Consider the following 14,616-nt stretch of genomic DNA (forward strand, 5'->3'; position numbering starts at 1 on the left):
AAGATAAGAAAATAGAAAAAGTTAATCCCACGCGATACTCAACTTCTTTCACGTTTCTAATAATCTCTGTTTCTTGTCTCCAGTAATCTGATTTCATTGGTTATCGTTATTACGTAAACGTAATCATTCATCATTGACATAAGATACAGGTAATTTAATCGCCCTCGTTCATGTACTGATTCCTTGTATTTACGATTGCACTCCTGTTTCATACTTTACAAGGAAAAGATTGAAATTGCTTGGAGTACGCGATTATCGGTAAGACCCAAGGAATACCAGGAATAAGCATTACATGAACTTTTATAGATAATCGATCGAAGTCTATAAGATCGAGTGTTCAGACTGTTTCCATGAACAGATGGATAGGATTTACGTGTTTCTCGAATGAATATGAGTGTCTTCAATAGGTCAGTGACCCTTTAAGAAAAGAAACGAACGTGAACGGAAAAGTATCCGCTGTGTTATCTTTCATTACGCTCCTTGGACACGTTTGTCCGTAATCAGTCTGTACCAGTTGATACAGCCAATGATAGTTAATGCGATACATACTGTTGGTGATCAAACAGTCGAGCCAGTGGCGTGCGTCGTAAAGCTTCAAATCTCTCATTCATTTCGCGCGATCAACCTGTTGTCGGATTATAAAGTCTTCTTTCTAATTTACGTTTAATGTTAAAGGTAAGTTATCATTTTATGCCTTTTACATTATAGATATTTGGCTTTGAAACGCTGTTATTATCGAAAATTATTTATTATTGTTATTTTTCGAATTGAATCATGCAGAGGACAAATTCGACAATTTTATGAAAGTTAACTATTTGATTTCTGAAGGATTAACACTAGTACTATTAATAAAGAAATTATAAGATTTGTACGAAACAGATATAAATTTGGAACAAAGAAATATAAATTTAGAAGCCTATGGAGGAATATGTAATTGAAAGAAAAAACAAGCTTCCGTTCGTGCATTTTACAAATTAGATCTCTGTGAAATCAATTTTGATGAAACGAATCACGATACAAGAATGCAAAAATTTTGAGTAATATAGTTTGTGCTGTACAATCTTTAATTTATATAAATTCAAGAAAACAAATAGTCAAATTTCTTTTCAATATCGCCAGCATGTTCCGGTTTTAATAACAAAAGAGGAAGAAAACAGGGTCGTTCTGATTCACGAAATAAGCTCACAAAGTCCTTTGTCAGGAGCAGATTTCAATTTCTGCGTGCCACATTCTCGACACAAAGGAATCTCAATGCTGGCTTCACGATCCCAGCAATCGCCATCGATTATTTTTATTCGTTAAACTGAAAAGCAATTGGTATATCTCTTCTGTGTCATCGCGTGTTTGCTATTATGTCAATTAAAATAAAAATGCCAGAACTTGTAGCTTCTATCGTTTAATTAAAATTAAAAATTGTATCGTGCACATTACTGCACATGGAATCGATCGCGGTTTTTGTGCGAAGAAATTCTTCGGTTTCCATCGAGCTTCTACTCGTAAATCATCGACGCGAGAAAACCTTCGAAACAACTTAGGAAATAGAGGCTTACCGATTATCTAAGAAGGCACGAGCCTTTGATGACAATTAGTGGAATTTTAGTAAAGTTTGCCCGTTCCAAACTGGGGACGACCGCACCAGTTATCGACATACGGCACCCAAAACCGATAACGGATACCAAGATCCTGGTATTACTCACTCCGCGTGCCAACGAAGCTTCTAGGATATAGTGTGTCTCGTGATACCCGAATCAATCCATTATTCGACGAAGAAATTCGACGATCGAAAACAAAAGAATAATCTCCTTTTATCGAAACATACTATTGTTTGTTGCCTTTCCAAGAATCTCAACTCCAGATCGTATCTTTTCAGAATTTCAGATATGTGTCTTAATCGTCAACAGAAATTATTGTCAAATTCCAAAATATAATTTTAATTTTAATTCAATTTTACTGTTTGGATACTTTCATAATCGAGGAGTTTTTTCAAAAAAATGTTAAAAAATAAAGCGATGAATTAGATAAATTGCTAGTATTTGTGTTTTAGTGTTTTAATATCATCTATATTCCAATTGATGATTATACTAGTTGTTAAAAATTTGTATTCCTTTTATATTTAGAAAAAAAATACAAACTCTATAATAATTGTGAATTGTTATGTAACTAAAAATCTGCATGCTTGTTTGGAACGCTCTTTAATCTTAGACATCGACTTTAATCATTAAGAAACAATGATCAGTTCTAAAGTTAAAAAAGCTAAAGTTCTAAGATATACAAACAATCTTCTGTTTGTTTTTTATCTAAGAATTTATACTCCGAACTATTCACTTTGATCGTTAAAAAATGATCATTATACTCGCAAATATATGGAGAACCGTCCTCTTTTCCTAAAAATTTCAACTTCAGCTCGTATCCTATCAATACTTTTATATTTTAACGCATCCACTCAAGCCATGAAAAAACAACGGGCAAATTCTAAGATATAATAGCAAAAGCCACCTTCACATAATTTCTATTCGCCTTCTTCCCAGAAATTCCTCTACTACATGCACTATGTAACGCGAGTCACCCTATATATCATTTGGAGACATACCAGAAGAGAAAGAGAGCTGCAGGAAATTCCCGATTGTCATAACCAATCCCTCCGATTCCTCCTCCGGCGGCTATCGGAACGCGGCAAGTTCCTCGTTTGCTTTCGTATTGATTAGCCATCACTTTCAGATGACGCCTCTACTTCGGTGGGTGTTGCTGGCGTTGCTGTTGGCCATGGTGGTCGCGCATCCGGTCGAGCACGCATGCGTTTATCTCTGCCGTGCACGGAACACCAGCCCCGAGATCACGGGAGGCTGCGAGCACCAGCAGAAACTCGTTCTTCAGTCCAGCGGAGGCCGGTTCCCGATTCACCGTCTCTTCAGGCTCTGCTTGACCCCGTGTCATGGTTCGTCGGATTTGCTCGTCTTCGACAACACCCATACCTGTCGTACGTTTCGACAGACGCTTATCCAGTATCACGGTTGTTCCTGCGACGACCTAAATTATGGCGAAACAAGGAATAACCAAGAAAATCCTTCGACAGTCAAGAAATTCGAAGAGGATCAGTTGAAGGGGACCGATGTAACGAGGATGTTGGAGAAGGCGGGCGAACAACAGATTGTTCGAGGTCAAAGTTTAAAGACCAAAGATGTTCGTCGATACATCACGGAGATCAAAGTGGAAAAGGATATAATCCAAGCAGACTTTAAAGATACCGACAATTTAAATAAAGCAGACTCTGAAGAGACACCTAAAGATGCTGCTACTGGTATTTTAGAGAAACCAGGCTCCAAAGATGATGCTTCTCGCAAGGAAGATTCCACGGATGAGACATCTGTAGACTGGGACCGATGGTGTATGAACCAATGTGACAACGGTAAGGGTGGAAGCGCTTGTAACTGTGACATAATACCGTGAAGAGGAAGATGGGCTTCCGGACGATGAAGGCAACAGATTTACGAATTTACATATCTCGTAGGTTAGTCGGAACAATGGTACCGATAGATATAAGGTTAGTTTCTTTGATTGATAACACGTAAACACCGTTTATTTCGTGTATCTTTCTTTCTTTTCCTAATCTATGTATATTCCTCGATAATCCTCGTCGGGGCGAGATTCGATCGTATATTACGATTCATGTATACAATTCCAATAATCGCGATCGGCGGATAAGAAAAAAGTATTTCGTGTCTTTTATCTGAAGATGCTTTCGACCCAGCTGCTCGTTGTTAATCTACCGATCAACGAGATATCGACAATGTAAGACTGTAGTGGAATATTTTTTTCGAAACGATCGCAATCTGCGATTATCGGTCTTTAGATGGCTTAATTGCTTTCCTAGGCTTAAGAGACTTCTTTAGACGCTAGGTCCGGTTCACGCGCTCAACGGGGGGAGCTTAACGACCAGGGAAAAAACTTTTTATCAGACCGCAATAGAGGGATTTTCTTCGAGACAAAGGAGGCTTTTCGTTGTCACGAATTATCGACCGTTCTCCACGATAAAAATGACACATCCTTCACACGGTATTTACAGTTCAGGGAAACGATAAAGAACACTGTGAGCATCGTTCTAGAGGCGTGTGAACAGGACAATAAAGTGCAATGTGTGTATTATGCAATAAACGATATTTATACGTGGCAGCGGTGCAACAAACGCGTGCACCCGCGCGTCGATATACGTCTAGTTTCCTAAGATTTCTTCTAGTTGTAATAAATAATCTTTTACACAACGCCGGCGTATCTTAATTAATAATGCTGTATTTAATATTAGGATATCAATAGTTTAAGGTATTTGTTAAGGGAAATGAAACAAAATCCATGTCTTCCAATTTCGTAGTTTCCTTCATACTTCGCGTATAATCAAGCCTCGAACATGATCGGATGTAATAATCCGACAGGCGAGCAGAACAATGCAAGCATGCGAGTACTTGTTGTAGTTGTTATTTAGGCGATTATTTTTTGAACGCGATCACGTTCCGGTTCGAGGGAAATCGATGGTGATTGTAAAACGATTCATCGGGTTCCTTAGAACGAAACGTTCATTTCGTTCATTTTATATAGTATGCCGTTCAAAAAAACGTTGTGACGCGACAATAAGACGTAGATTCTAGTATGCCTGTGCGATGCAAAACTTTGTCTTTCGCGCACTTTCGACACATACATCTATCTGTTAAAAAAAAAAGAAGATACAGTTAAAATGTATTTCTGTATGAATCATGCGTCCTTACGTTATAATAAATACGGCGAACAGTAAAAAATTGGTTTTTCTGTTAGGATCGATCTACACATTGAAATAGTTCCGTAATAATAGTAGGAAATGCGCGAAAGACTCGACTTCAGCAATTTATTATCTGGGCTATGTAATAGTTGTAAGTGAAGTAATTGCTTTGTAAATATAAATACGAATAATCGGAAATTTTATTTAACTAACGATATAATATCGAGGAGTCAAAACTTGTGGGGTACCAATTTACAAATCTAGAATATAATCTGCACAATTTAATCGTTGTTAACGTTTACATGGAGTTATTGTATTCTGATATGTACCTACACGTAAAAAATGTATGTGGTTGCTGCCGGTAAGCAGTCATGGAAAATAATTAAGCGATATTATAATTATAATTATATTAATATTATTAGTATTAACGAATATTACGCTCAAAGGCTCGTTTATCGGCATATTTACGAGTTAATCCGTGTCTCTAATATATTTGTATTATTTATGTTTGTGATTGTACATTATGTATATATCGTATAAGTAAATAATCTTTGCATTATGTTTTGTCATACGATAAATAAAGAATATTGTAATCTAAACGATGCACTTTTAGATAAATTCTCGTAAAGTTTGAAGTGTATTAAAAAACATTATTTATAATTTCGAAGAATATTTTCCTCAAGCTAAAAATTGGAAAATGATCGGTAAGAGATAAATGCAAAAGAAATTTATAGATTCCTTCTTTATCATCTACAGCTTGTTCAGACAATTGAAGATAATTTATCGACATTTACCTACTGTAAATCTTCGTGTTATCAGCTGAAATGCGTGGTTTCTGTTGAAATATCAGGTCCCTTCTATATCGTCTCTGTTCCACATGTCCGTGCTTCAGTGTCACGATGTATCCACTGGCGAGATACAGAATAGACGTGACATGCAATGCTTTTTCGAGTTCTACGTTTTGAGGGTCAACCTGACATTATCGATTCAATATAATATTGGTTTGGTATATATATAATACTCGTCTGTAGTGTCTCCATTGACTAATTCTGTACCTCGTCGGTTGTATCGCGATAAAATTATCCAGTAAATGTATGTACGCACCTTGCTGTGATAAAACCCCAATGTCTAATCAATGATCGCATCCTACTATTTCTTCGGTAGATAACGCAGAAATTTAAAGATAAAAATAAGAATTTTCTAATCATCAATCGGTCAAATAGGACACCAATAAAAAATTATCCAAATTATTAATTTTTACTCAGCTTACACCAATATTGGAATATTTTTAAAAAATATTAACGTTTCTGAACAAATTTTCCATCTATATTCACAAAAGTTTCTATGAAACTTTTACATTCATAGTTTTGTAGAAGAAAAAAAAAAAGGAAATAGTACATTTAGCAATATTATGTTACAAAATGATGAAACAGTGTTTTGCAAAATTAAATACAATATATAATAATATTGTAATCTGACGTAACATTATTCATATTGTTTTTATATCTATATAAAATATCTTCTGTGTCGTAAATAGATCGTCATTTCCCTTGGGGTAAAAGGTAATCAGGAGTGTCTGTAATTAAGTTTCGTACGCTATTGCTTGTAACATTGTTCTATAACAATATTACAGCACATATCTCTGTGTGTAGTCTGGCTTCTTATAAAAGCCGAATCTTCTTTCGGAAACAGCAGATCACAGTCATCCTTCTCTCCAAGAAGATCTTCCAGCTCTAGGTAAGATTAGAAATACATTATTATTATACTATAGAAAATAAAATTTCTTTACATTCTGGTGTAAGAAAAATTCAGATAGCTGTCTCGAATCATTTCTAGAATTTTCCACAAATGTTCAAACTTATATACTATTCTTCTTTTATAATTCATGATTTTTAAACTCTGCGTTTTAAGTTTCATATAAATGCTTGCATATCTTTCTATTGTTTCCACTGATTGTCGTCGTTGTACGAGGAATTTGAACATTACGTCGAATCGATACATCCTTAGACAAACTTCTTGGTGAGTTCACTTGCAAATAATGTAGGCCATCTGTACTTGATAGGCACATTTGTCTTCGGTTCATTTCTCTACTATAAAAGCTCCGAGCTTTTGCCTTATTTGCAACATTCGCTGACCAACTACCGTACAAGTTCTATCGTTTCCACATTTGTAAGTAAACTGACCATTTCTATATAAGAATTTTTCCCTTATATATTAAACAATTCTATTTGGCAAATTTTACTCCCTGTTCCATGTTACTTTTAGTTTCTTCTTCCTATACGATATTCTTAGTTTATCAAATAGTTGTTCTTTTAATTTCAAGCAGTCTACAAATCAAAACCGTCAGAATGATGTTCTCCCGCTTCGTTCTTGTCATCGTCGTTGTCGCCTTCATCCTCGCCATCGCCGTGGATGCCGCCTACAGGAAGCCTCCCTTCAACGGAAGCATCTTCGGCAAGCGATCCAACGCTATCACTGGTAAAATAAAAATTTACAATATCTTTTAATTATTCTATAAAGAATGAGAAGTGTTTCTGTTTCTAGAACTTCGCGATTAAGAATTTTTCAGATTTCTTTTATGCTCTTCTAAGTTCCAATAGTACATTTTATTTTATATTTATCCAAACTCTGAATTTTATATTATTCTTTCGTTCCGTCAAATTTTCATTTATATAATTTTTAATATCTCTTTATATTTAAATTCTTATACTAATTCTTATCTTATGTTACATTATATTTTGTCTCTTTCGATCAAATTTCATCTGACACCCCACTACCTTTATCTTACGTCTAACCGTATTGAATTTCCATATTATTCTGTCGTTTCCCTGACAATTTCTATCAAAAATGATATTTCTGCATGGAATGTTCCATAGATTACGAACTCATCAGCCGAGCCATGTCATCGGTCTGCGAAACCGTCAGCGAAACATGCAACGCCTGGTTGGCACGTCAGGACTCCAACTAAAAATATTGAAAATGCCAGGGTTCACTTGAATGCGCCGAATGCTAATATTTATTGCTTGATCATTTCATCGACGTGTAATACATAGATAGCCAAACTATGTCAATGTCTAGTTCAACAATCACTCTGACGCTTTGAGATTCGTCGCATCGTCCAAATCACTCGCCGTCTTGTAATTATATCGCTTAGATTTCAATTAATCTCGTTGTATACATGTTTCTGATACTACAATATAATAAAATCTAATGTTTCCTGACATTAATTCGGTGGTTTGATAATTTCTATCTTTGTAACTTTTATGTAAAATTCTTATGTCCAGATGTTTCTTTTATTTTTTTTTAAGAAATCGACAATTTTATTTAATTTTTATTCAATTTTAATTATTGAATTTTATTTAATTATATTTATTTATTTAATTGAATAATATATAATATTTATAATATTTATTTGATATAAATATTATTATTATTATTTTAAATATTATATTATTATTATAAATATTAACTTATAATATGTATTGTATTGAATAATTATTTAATTTTTATTATTGATAATTTACAAGTAGTAAGAATTTATATTAAAGTGTACATTTGCACGCATTAAACATTCTATGTTGCAAAAATGGATGAATTTGTCTCTTACTTTATGATTTCTGAATTCTATATAGAACCAAATCATTTTATCTGATTATTGAAAATAAATTTAAAGAATGCGTCTTTTCGAGAAAGTGTCCAATTTTAAATAATTTACGTAGCAAGCAGAGGTTCAACGAAACTATCCAATATCTGAAATGCAGATCGAACGATTCGATATGGGGAGCACGTATCACTCACCTGGTGGAATAAGGGTTACGCTTACGCGTGGACAAAGACAGTTTCCTAAAAACAAACAGGAAAATAATTGCCTTATAAATCAATGACTTCTTGAAATTCACGATAATTTAATCTTTAATACATCCATTAAAAATATCATCGATAAATTTCAACAGCGTATTATCCTTTTACAGAGATATATTATTAATAACGAAAACATCTTATTACGTTAATAATAATACAACATTTAAATTTCTATCCTTCACTCGTGTTCTCATTTTAGCAAACAAGAAGGTTTTCAGCCTTTTGAGAAAAATTTCAATCTAAAATTAAAACCAAATAAGGATCATTCGTAATTATATCATCATTATTAAATTATAATAAAACAATTTTTGAATATTTTCCTCAAACTTAATACACTTTTCAACGACAGATAAACACTATTGAATAGAGAATTAAGAATTAACCATTAAATATTAGGTCGTCCAAAAAGTTTCTTTCATTTTATAAGGAAATAATGGATACACAATATTTTCCATTTTATATTATTTTATCGAATTACGTATGATCCATTTTGTTCTATCAAAATGAAGATCACAACGTTCGACTGATTAGGTTTCATGTTTGTATAAAGATGCATCGTTGTAAAAGACGGGTCTGTAAAAGAAAGACATTTTTCAGACAACCTAATACTTCCTATATAATACACGAGTTATTTAATTTCAATTACAATAAGACGATAAAAAAAAAACATTGAAATCTGGAATGAGAAGATTTGACGATCAATTTAAAATACAAATTTTCAATCTCAGAAAATCTTCGCGGTATACTCGAAACGTAAGCGACGGTTCAAATATTCCACAGACAAAAATTATTCAGCGACAAACATTCAGCTTCAAATTCATTCGACGAGAGGATAGGGGTGCAACAAGTGTCAGCATCGATTCACATTAAAATCAACCTGATCGAAATACTTAATGCATTCTAAATCGCTGCATAAATAGAAGGATAGCTGACAATTTTTGTTCAGTGTATCGTGACCACGGGAAGGTAAGTGACACGTGCAGAACAAACTTCCCAAGAAAGCGTTTCAATTTTCTCTTCTTTATTCTGGCTTCCGCAGATACACCGTAACCTTACATACATTTCCTTACATGTGAAGAATGTAGGGGAGAAACATTATAAATCACATTTTCTATATCTCACAAGGAAGCAATTTTAGAATTCAGTACGTTGTTAGTCGATCGCGTGTTACTAAAATTGTCTCTATATTTTGTTTCCATCGTAAACATGTGTTTTTCCTATCCTCTTCAACATTTCAAAGTTTGTTTCTCGTATAATATTACGATATGAGGATATTAACATTAGAACTACCGATAGTTAACACGAAGCTATTTTTACCAAAACCAGTCTTTAAAAAATACGTAATAATAGAATACTTTATATTTATTGATTTGTTACTTTCTTACAGAAGCAATTCCATGTTGTGTAGTACATTTTTGGTATTATTAATATTAGGGACCATGATTCCTAAACGAGACTCGACATATTTATAAAATTGTAGAACCAGTTATTTTGACTGGTGTGGTATTTCTAGTGTTAAAAATCTTAGCTTTGTAAGTATACTTTTGACTTTTATACAGGGTGGTTGGTAACTGGCGGTACAAGCGGAAAGGGAGTGAAAAAAGAAGTTGAAAATATAAAATAAAAATTTCTTTTTTTATTTTTTTTTTAATTTTTCCATCGAGACAACGATCTACAGTGAGATCCGTTATAACGAAATGCGATAAAGTGCACGCGTACCGAGCGAAAATTCAAAGTCGATTTTCTCGAAAACAAAGCCTCAAACGAAAAATTGTTATTCTATATTTTCGACTTCTTTTTTCGCGTAGAATCACCCCCTTTCCGCTTGTACCAACCACCAGTTACCAACCACCCTGTATAAAACTTCGTCAACGTATCAGCTATTTTTAAATGACTCACATGTTTGGGCCTAGCAGATTATAGTCATTTGATATTACAGTATCGAATATATTAAAATATCGCTAATCTTAATAGTCGTATTTGTTACCTTTACATAAAACTCGATCAACTACTTTTACAACATTTATATCCTCGAACGAGATTCTAATCGTTTTTAATCGTTACGTTAATACCCTTCTGTTTAATATTAACGTAACTTTAAAATCAGAAAATCAACAAAATTACACTTATCGTGCATTCCCTTCTTCTTCGTATTTACGCGAACGTACACGCAGAAAGAAATCGAGAATGAACATCTTAGATCTTCAAGTTCGGTTTCAACGTCGGCTGAAACAACGAGAACGTAATGGAACGTACACGTTGGGAAGATTTCTCACGCGTGATCATCGCGCAGATGCCATCACAAACATCGGGAATATTTAAATGCAATGGGGCTTTGCCGTGCAAACTCTACTATTCCTTCGCCCACGGTGCAGGAGTATTCTGTCCACTCTTAGCGATAATGGAAGAAGTCCTAGGAAAAATCGCTCAGTTTGCCACATACAGTCGCGGAAACAGCGTCGTGTGCACTTTGCTCTGCTGGCTTGTTCGAGTATACGATACGTTTTCGCAGACAACGATCATGATCGAACGAGCGAACATAGTCGTTAGATAAAATTTGTTGGAAAGTCACAGTGTTTTGTTAGTTAATTGTTTTACAAGACTGATCGAGAATTAATCGATTCGTTCGCAGATCCAAAGCGAGAAGATGACGAGTTTGCGATCTTTGGGATTTTCACGACGTTTTATCGTTGGTGGTGAGTTTATTTTTCAAATGAAGAATATTTTGTGCCGAGAGTGCAGTGTCCTTTTTATAGTGATCAAGAGTGAATTTCGTGAGAATTTCTTCTTTAAAACATTTTAGCTCTTACGGTTGGCGTTTTGGCATTGCTGGCTTGTGAAAATCTATCTAAAGCAGACGAGGTACCGGCATTCTTCTTGAAAATTGCCAAGAACATTCCTCGTGTAGGACGTAGCGAGGGTTATAATGATTTTTTGAAGTCTCGAAGGAACATTCCACAGATCTCAGGCTATAATAGTCGTGCACAGGTATTAATAATTGAGACACAGTATCTTAATTTCATACTTTTTATACCGCACAGTAGAATAAGCGATTTCGATCAGACGGTGTATTGGTTAGAGTACTGTCTCGTGCGAATGTTCAATGCTTTTGTAATTGTTAGTTATATTACATAAAGTTAGCGTGTGTTTTCTTCATCTTTAAGGCTGAATCCTGGGCACCGTATGCTAGCGACAAAACTTTCTCGAGACCTATAAAGAGACGCGTGGATTATCCTTCGATTGATGGTAACGAATCAATTTTATACGATCGTTTATTCGATTAAGTCAGGATAATCGTAAAATAATTTTCTGATTTCTAACAATTGTCCATAACTTATTATTTTATTTAAACGACAGGAATAATAAGTAGCAGCATACAAAGTTGTAATTAATATATTAAATTTTTTCTAAAAAAAAAAATTAATTTTTCGATCGAAATTTAGACTTCCAACAAACGAAAAAAGAAAAGGAAGAAATTTTCTGATTTCTAACAACTGTCCATAACTTATTATTTTATTTAAACGACAGGAATAATAAGTAGCAGCATACAAAGTTTTAATTAATATATTAAATTTTTTCTAAAAAAAAAATTAATTTTTCGATCGAAATTTAGACTTGCAACAAATGAAAAAAGAAAAGGAAGAAATTTTCTGATTTCTAACAACTGTCCATAACTTATTATTTTATTTAAACGACAGGAATAATAAGTAGCAGCATACAAAGTTTTAATTAATATATTAAATTTTTTCTAAAAAAAAATTAATTTTTCGATCGAAATTTAGACTTCCAACAAACGAAAAAAGAAAAGGAAAGGAAAATGAATGTTACACACATTCTGAAAATTTTATTAAAACGTTTCCTACCGTTTTAACAGATGCTTGGGCTTGGCAACACTTTCCCCTCGCGATAGAAGGACCTCGAGAACTCTGGCGAACTTTGGCTGGCTATTCCAAAGACACATCAGATGAGTACGTTTTTCAAAATTATCAGTGCGAAACTGTCTAGTTGATAGTTGGTTTAATGTTTGGTTAATTCGTTTAATAAAAAGCGTGGACAACGACGTATGGAAACGGAAGAAGAGAACGGGAAATGAGCCTGTGATTTCAGAGGATAATTAGCATTAAAGAAGCGAGATGATGACGTCGCTGTGCCTACGGATGAATATACTTTAATGATTGCTGTCGGTGTAAGGTGTTGGGTTAAATATCGAGAACAATAAATATGTAAATAGGAGATGTATTCTTTTTTCAAACGTCATTTTCTCCTCTTACTTCGAATGAAACCCTTATTTTATGATTTGGCGAGACACATGCTAATTTTGTAGAATTAAAATGTTCTTTTTGTGTCTCTTTACCCAAATGACTAACTGCAAACGCAACATTGTATATGCTGAACAAGTTTCTTTGTAATTTGTCGCACAACTGTTTCTCTCGTCTGCGTTTTTACCAAGTTTTTCTTTATGCTAGTAGTGTGCTTAAAGCTATTATTCAAGAGGAAAATTGCTAACACCAATCATGGAATATCGAACAAAGGACAACATGTAATCTGAAAAATTTCGTTGCCAAATTTCACTGGCAGATGGTTTTGCATATGCCATCGATCGCTGACATTAAGAAAAATAAACGACTGACACGTTTGACGCATCTGCGTGCAAACTGTTCGACAATCGAACCGCGCGAAGTAATATCGATTTTATGAACCTTCTGCTTCGTACGTGTAATATATCACCTAAATCTTGCAATTCAGAGTTTTTGAAATTTATTGTATCGTGCCATTTCTTTTTTTTTTTTTTTTTTTTACATTAGATTGGAATAAATGTGTTTCCATTGACGAAGGAATAATTTCTTCTTCTCCAAATTCCGCAAAACCTCGGTTCTGAAAGTACAGAATAGATATTTAATATTTCAACGACTTAGTAAAAGATCGCTTACAAAATTTTAAATAATAAACGAGAAAAGAAATTGTAATATTTTCGCCTTCGAAAATCTACTTCGTGCTTCATTGTATATTTAGGAGGTTCTGATAAACATAACGCATATGTCGATTCTGAAAAAGGAATAGGATAGCCGGCGCCAGTTCTTGGAAGGATCGCACAATTGCGAAATTGCAGTTTCAGGCGTCCTCTGTCAGTCGTCATATGGGAGATAATTTTCCTAGACGTTGCTCGAAACGTGAGCGTACACGTATGTAAGTACTTACTTACATGACAACCAACTCTCCCGTAATTGTCGATTTTATCGATTTCGCGTGGCGTACGTAAAAAATGACACTGGAGGGAAGGGTCACAATATCGCGAAGGTTTACATCGGGTACAGTCACCATGAAAAATATACGAAATAAGAAGCTATTTCCTTCTTCATCTTATTATCCATCCAATTTAACTGCCTGACACAAAACTCGTTTTTACCAACATTTATTCTTAACTTTAAGGGATGAAACTACCCCTTTTAATTTGTTATTTATCCAATCTAAATGGATGATATAAAAGTCACTTATCTATATAAATTTAGTAGAGATTTTTAAGGGTTGACAATATTTCCTAATTTATTATCCACCCACTTTACTTGATTTAATTTCATTTTTATTCCAATTTCTTTTAAACTGTTAAGAGACGAAAATTCCACTGCTTGTCCATTATTCATCCCATTTAATTCAATAATTTACAAACCATTTCCATCTAAATATAAAAATATATATGTTTTTAAGGGATGAAGATACCGCTTTTAGAACCTCTTTTTGATCTTATTATCCATCCAATTTCATTCGTTAATAAAAATATCATCTGTATCAAAATTTATTTGATCTTTTTAAAAGAGGGAAGATAGGTATGCGTCGTTATTAGTTATTGCAGAGTAGAACGCGTCATGTCAACCCTCGGGTTGTCACGACCGTGCATACAGTTTCTCGTTAAAATCGACATTAGAGTTAGTACTCGAGAAGCAGTTATGATAATGACGGGGCTGTGTCTCGATCAGCCACGTGATCGTTTGCAACACTTGTTGGTCAGA

At 34.1% G+C, this 14,616-nt stretch overlaps 2 protein-coding genes across 2 annotated transcripts; both read left to right on the forward strand.

Moving 5' to 3' along the window:
• The first annotated feature begins 514 nt into the window (after positions 1-514).
• LOC126872328 (uncharacterized) lies at positions 515-5,346 on the forward strand. Its single transcript, XM_050632162.1, has 2 exons — positions 515-675; positions 2,719-5,346. The coding sequence occupies exons 1-2, from the start codon at positions 667-669 to the stop codon at positions 3,445-3,447; spliced, it is 738 nt and encodes a 245-aa protein (XP_050488119.1). The 5' UTR covers positions 515-666; the 3' UTR covers positions 3,448-5,346.
• Positions 5,347-10,936: 5,590 nt separating this feature from the next.
• LOC126872330 (uncharacterized) lies at positions 10,937-13,479 on the forward strand. The gene is made up of 5 exons (XM_050632164.1): positions 10,937-11,304; positions 11,412-11,596; positions 11,773-11,854; positions 12,483-12,576; positions 12,657-13,479. Exons 1-5 carry the CDS (start codon positions 11,256-11,258, stop codon positions 12,724-12,726), a joined length of 480 nt encoding a protein of 159 aa, XP_050488121.1. The 5' UTR covers positions 10,937-11,255; the 3' UTR covers positions 12,727-13,479.
• Positions 13,480-14,616: the final 1,137 nt, after the last annotated feature.

This window comes from Bombus huntii, chromosome 13 (assembly GCF_024542735.1).
Source record: "Bombus huntii isolate Logan2020A chromosome 13, iyBomHunt1.1, whole genome shotgun sequence".
Classification (NCBI taxonomy): Eukaryota; Metazoa; Arthropoda; class Insecta; order Hymenoptera; family Apidae; genus Bombus; species Bombus huntii.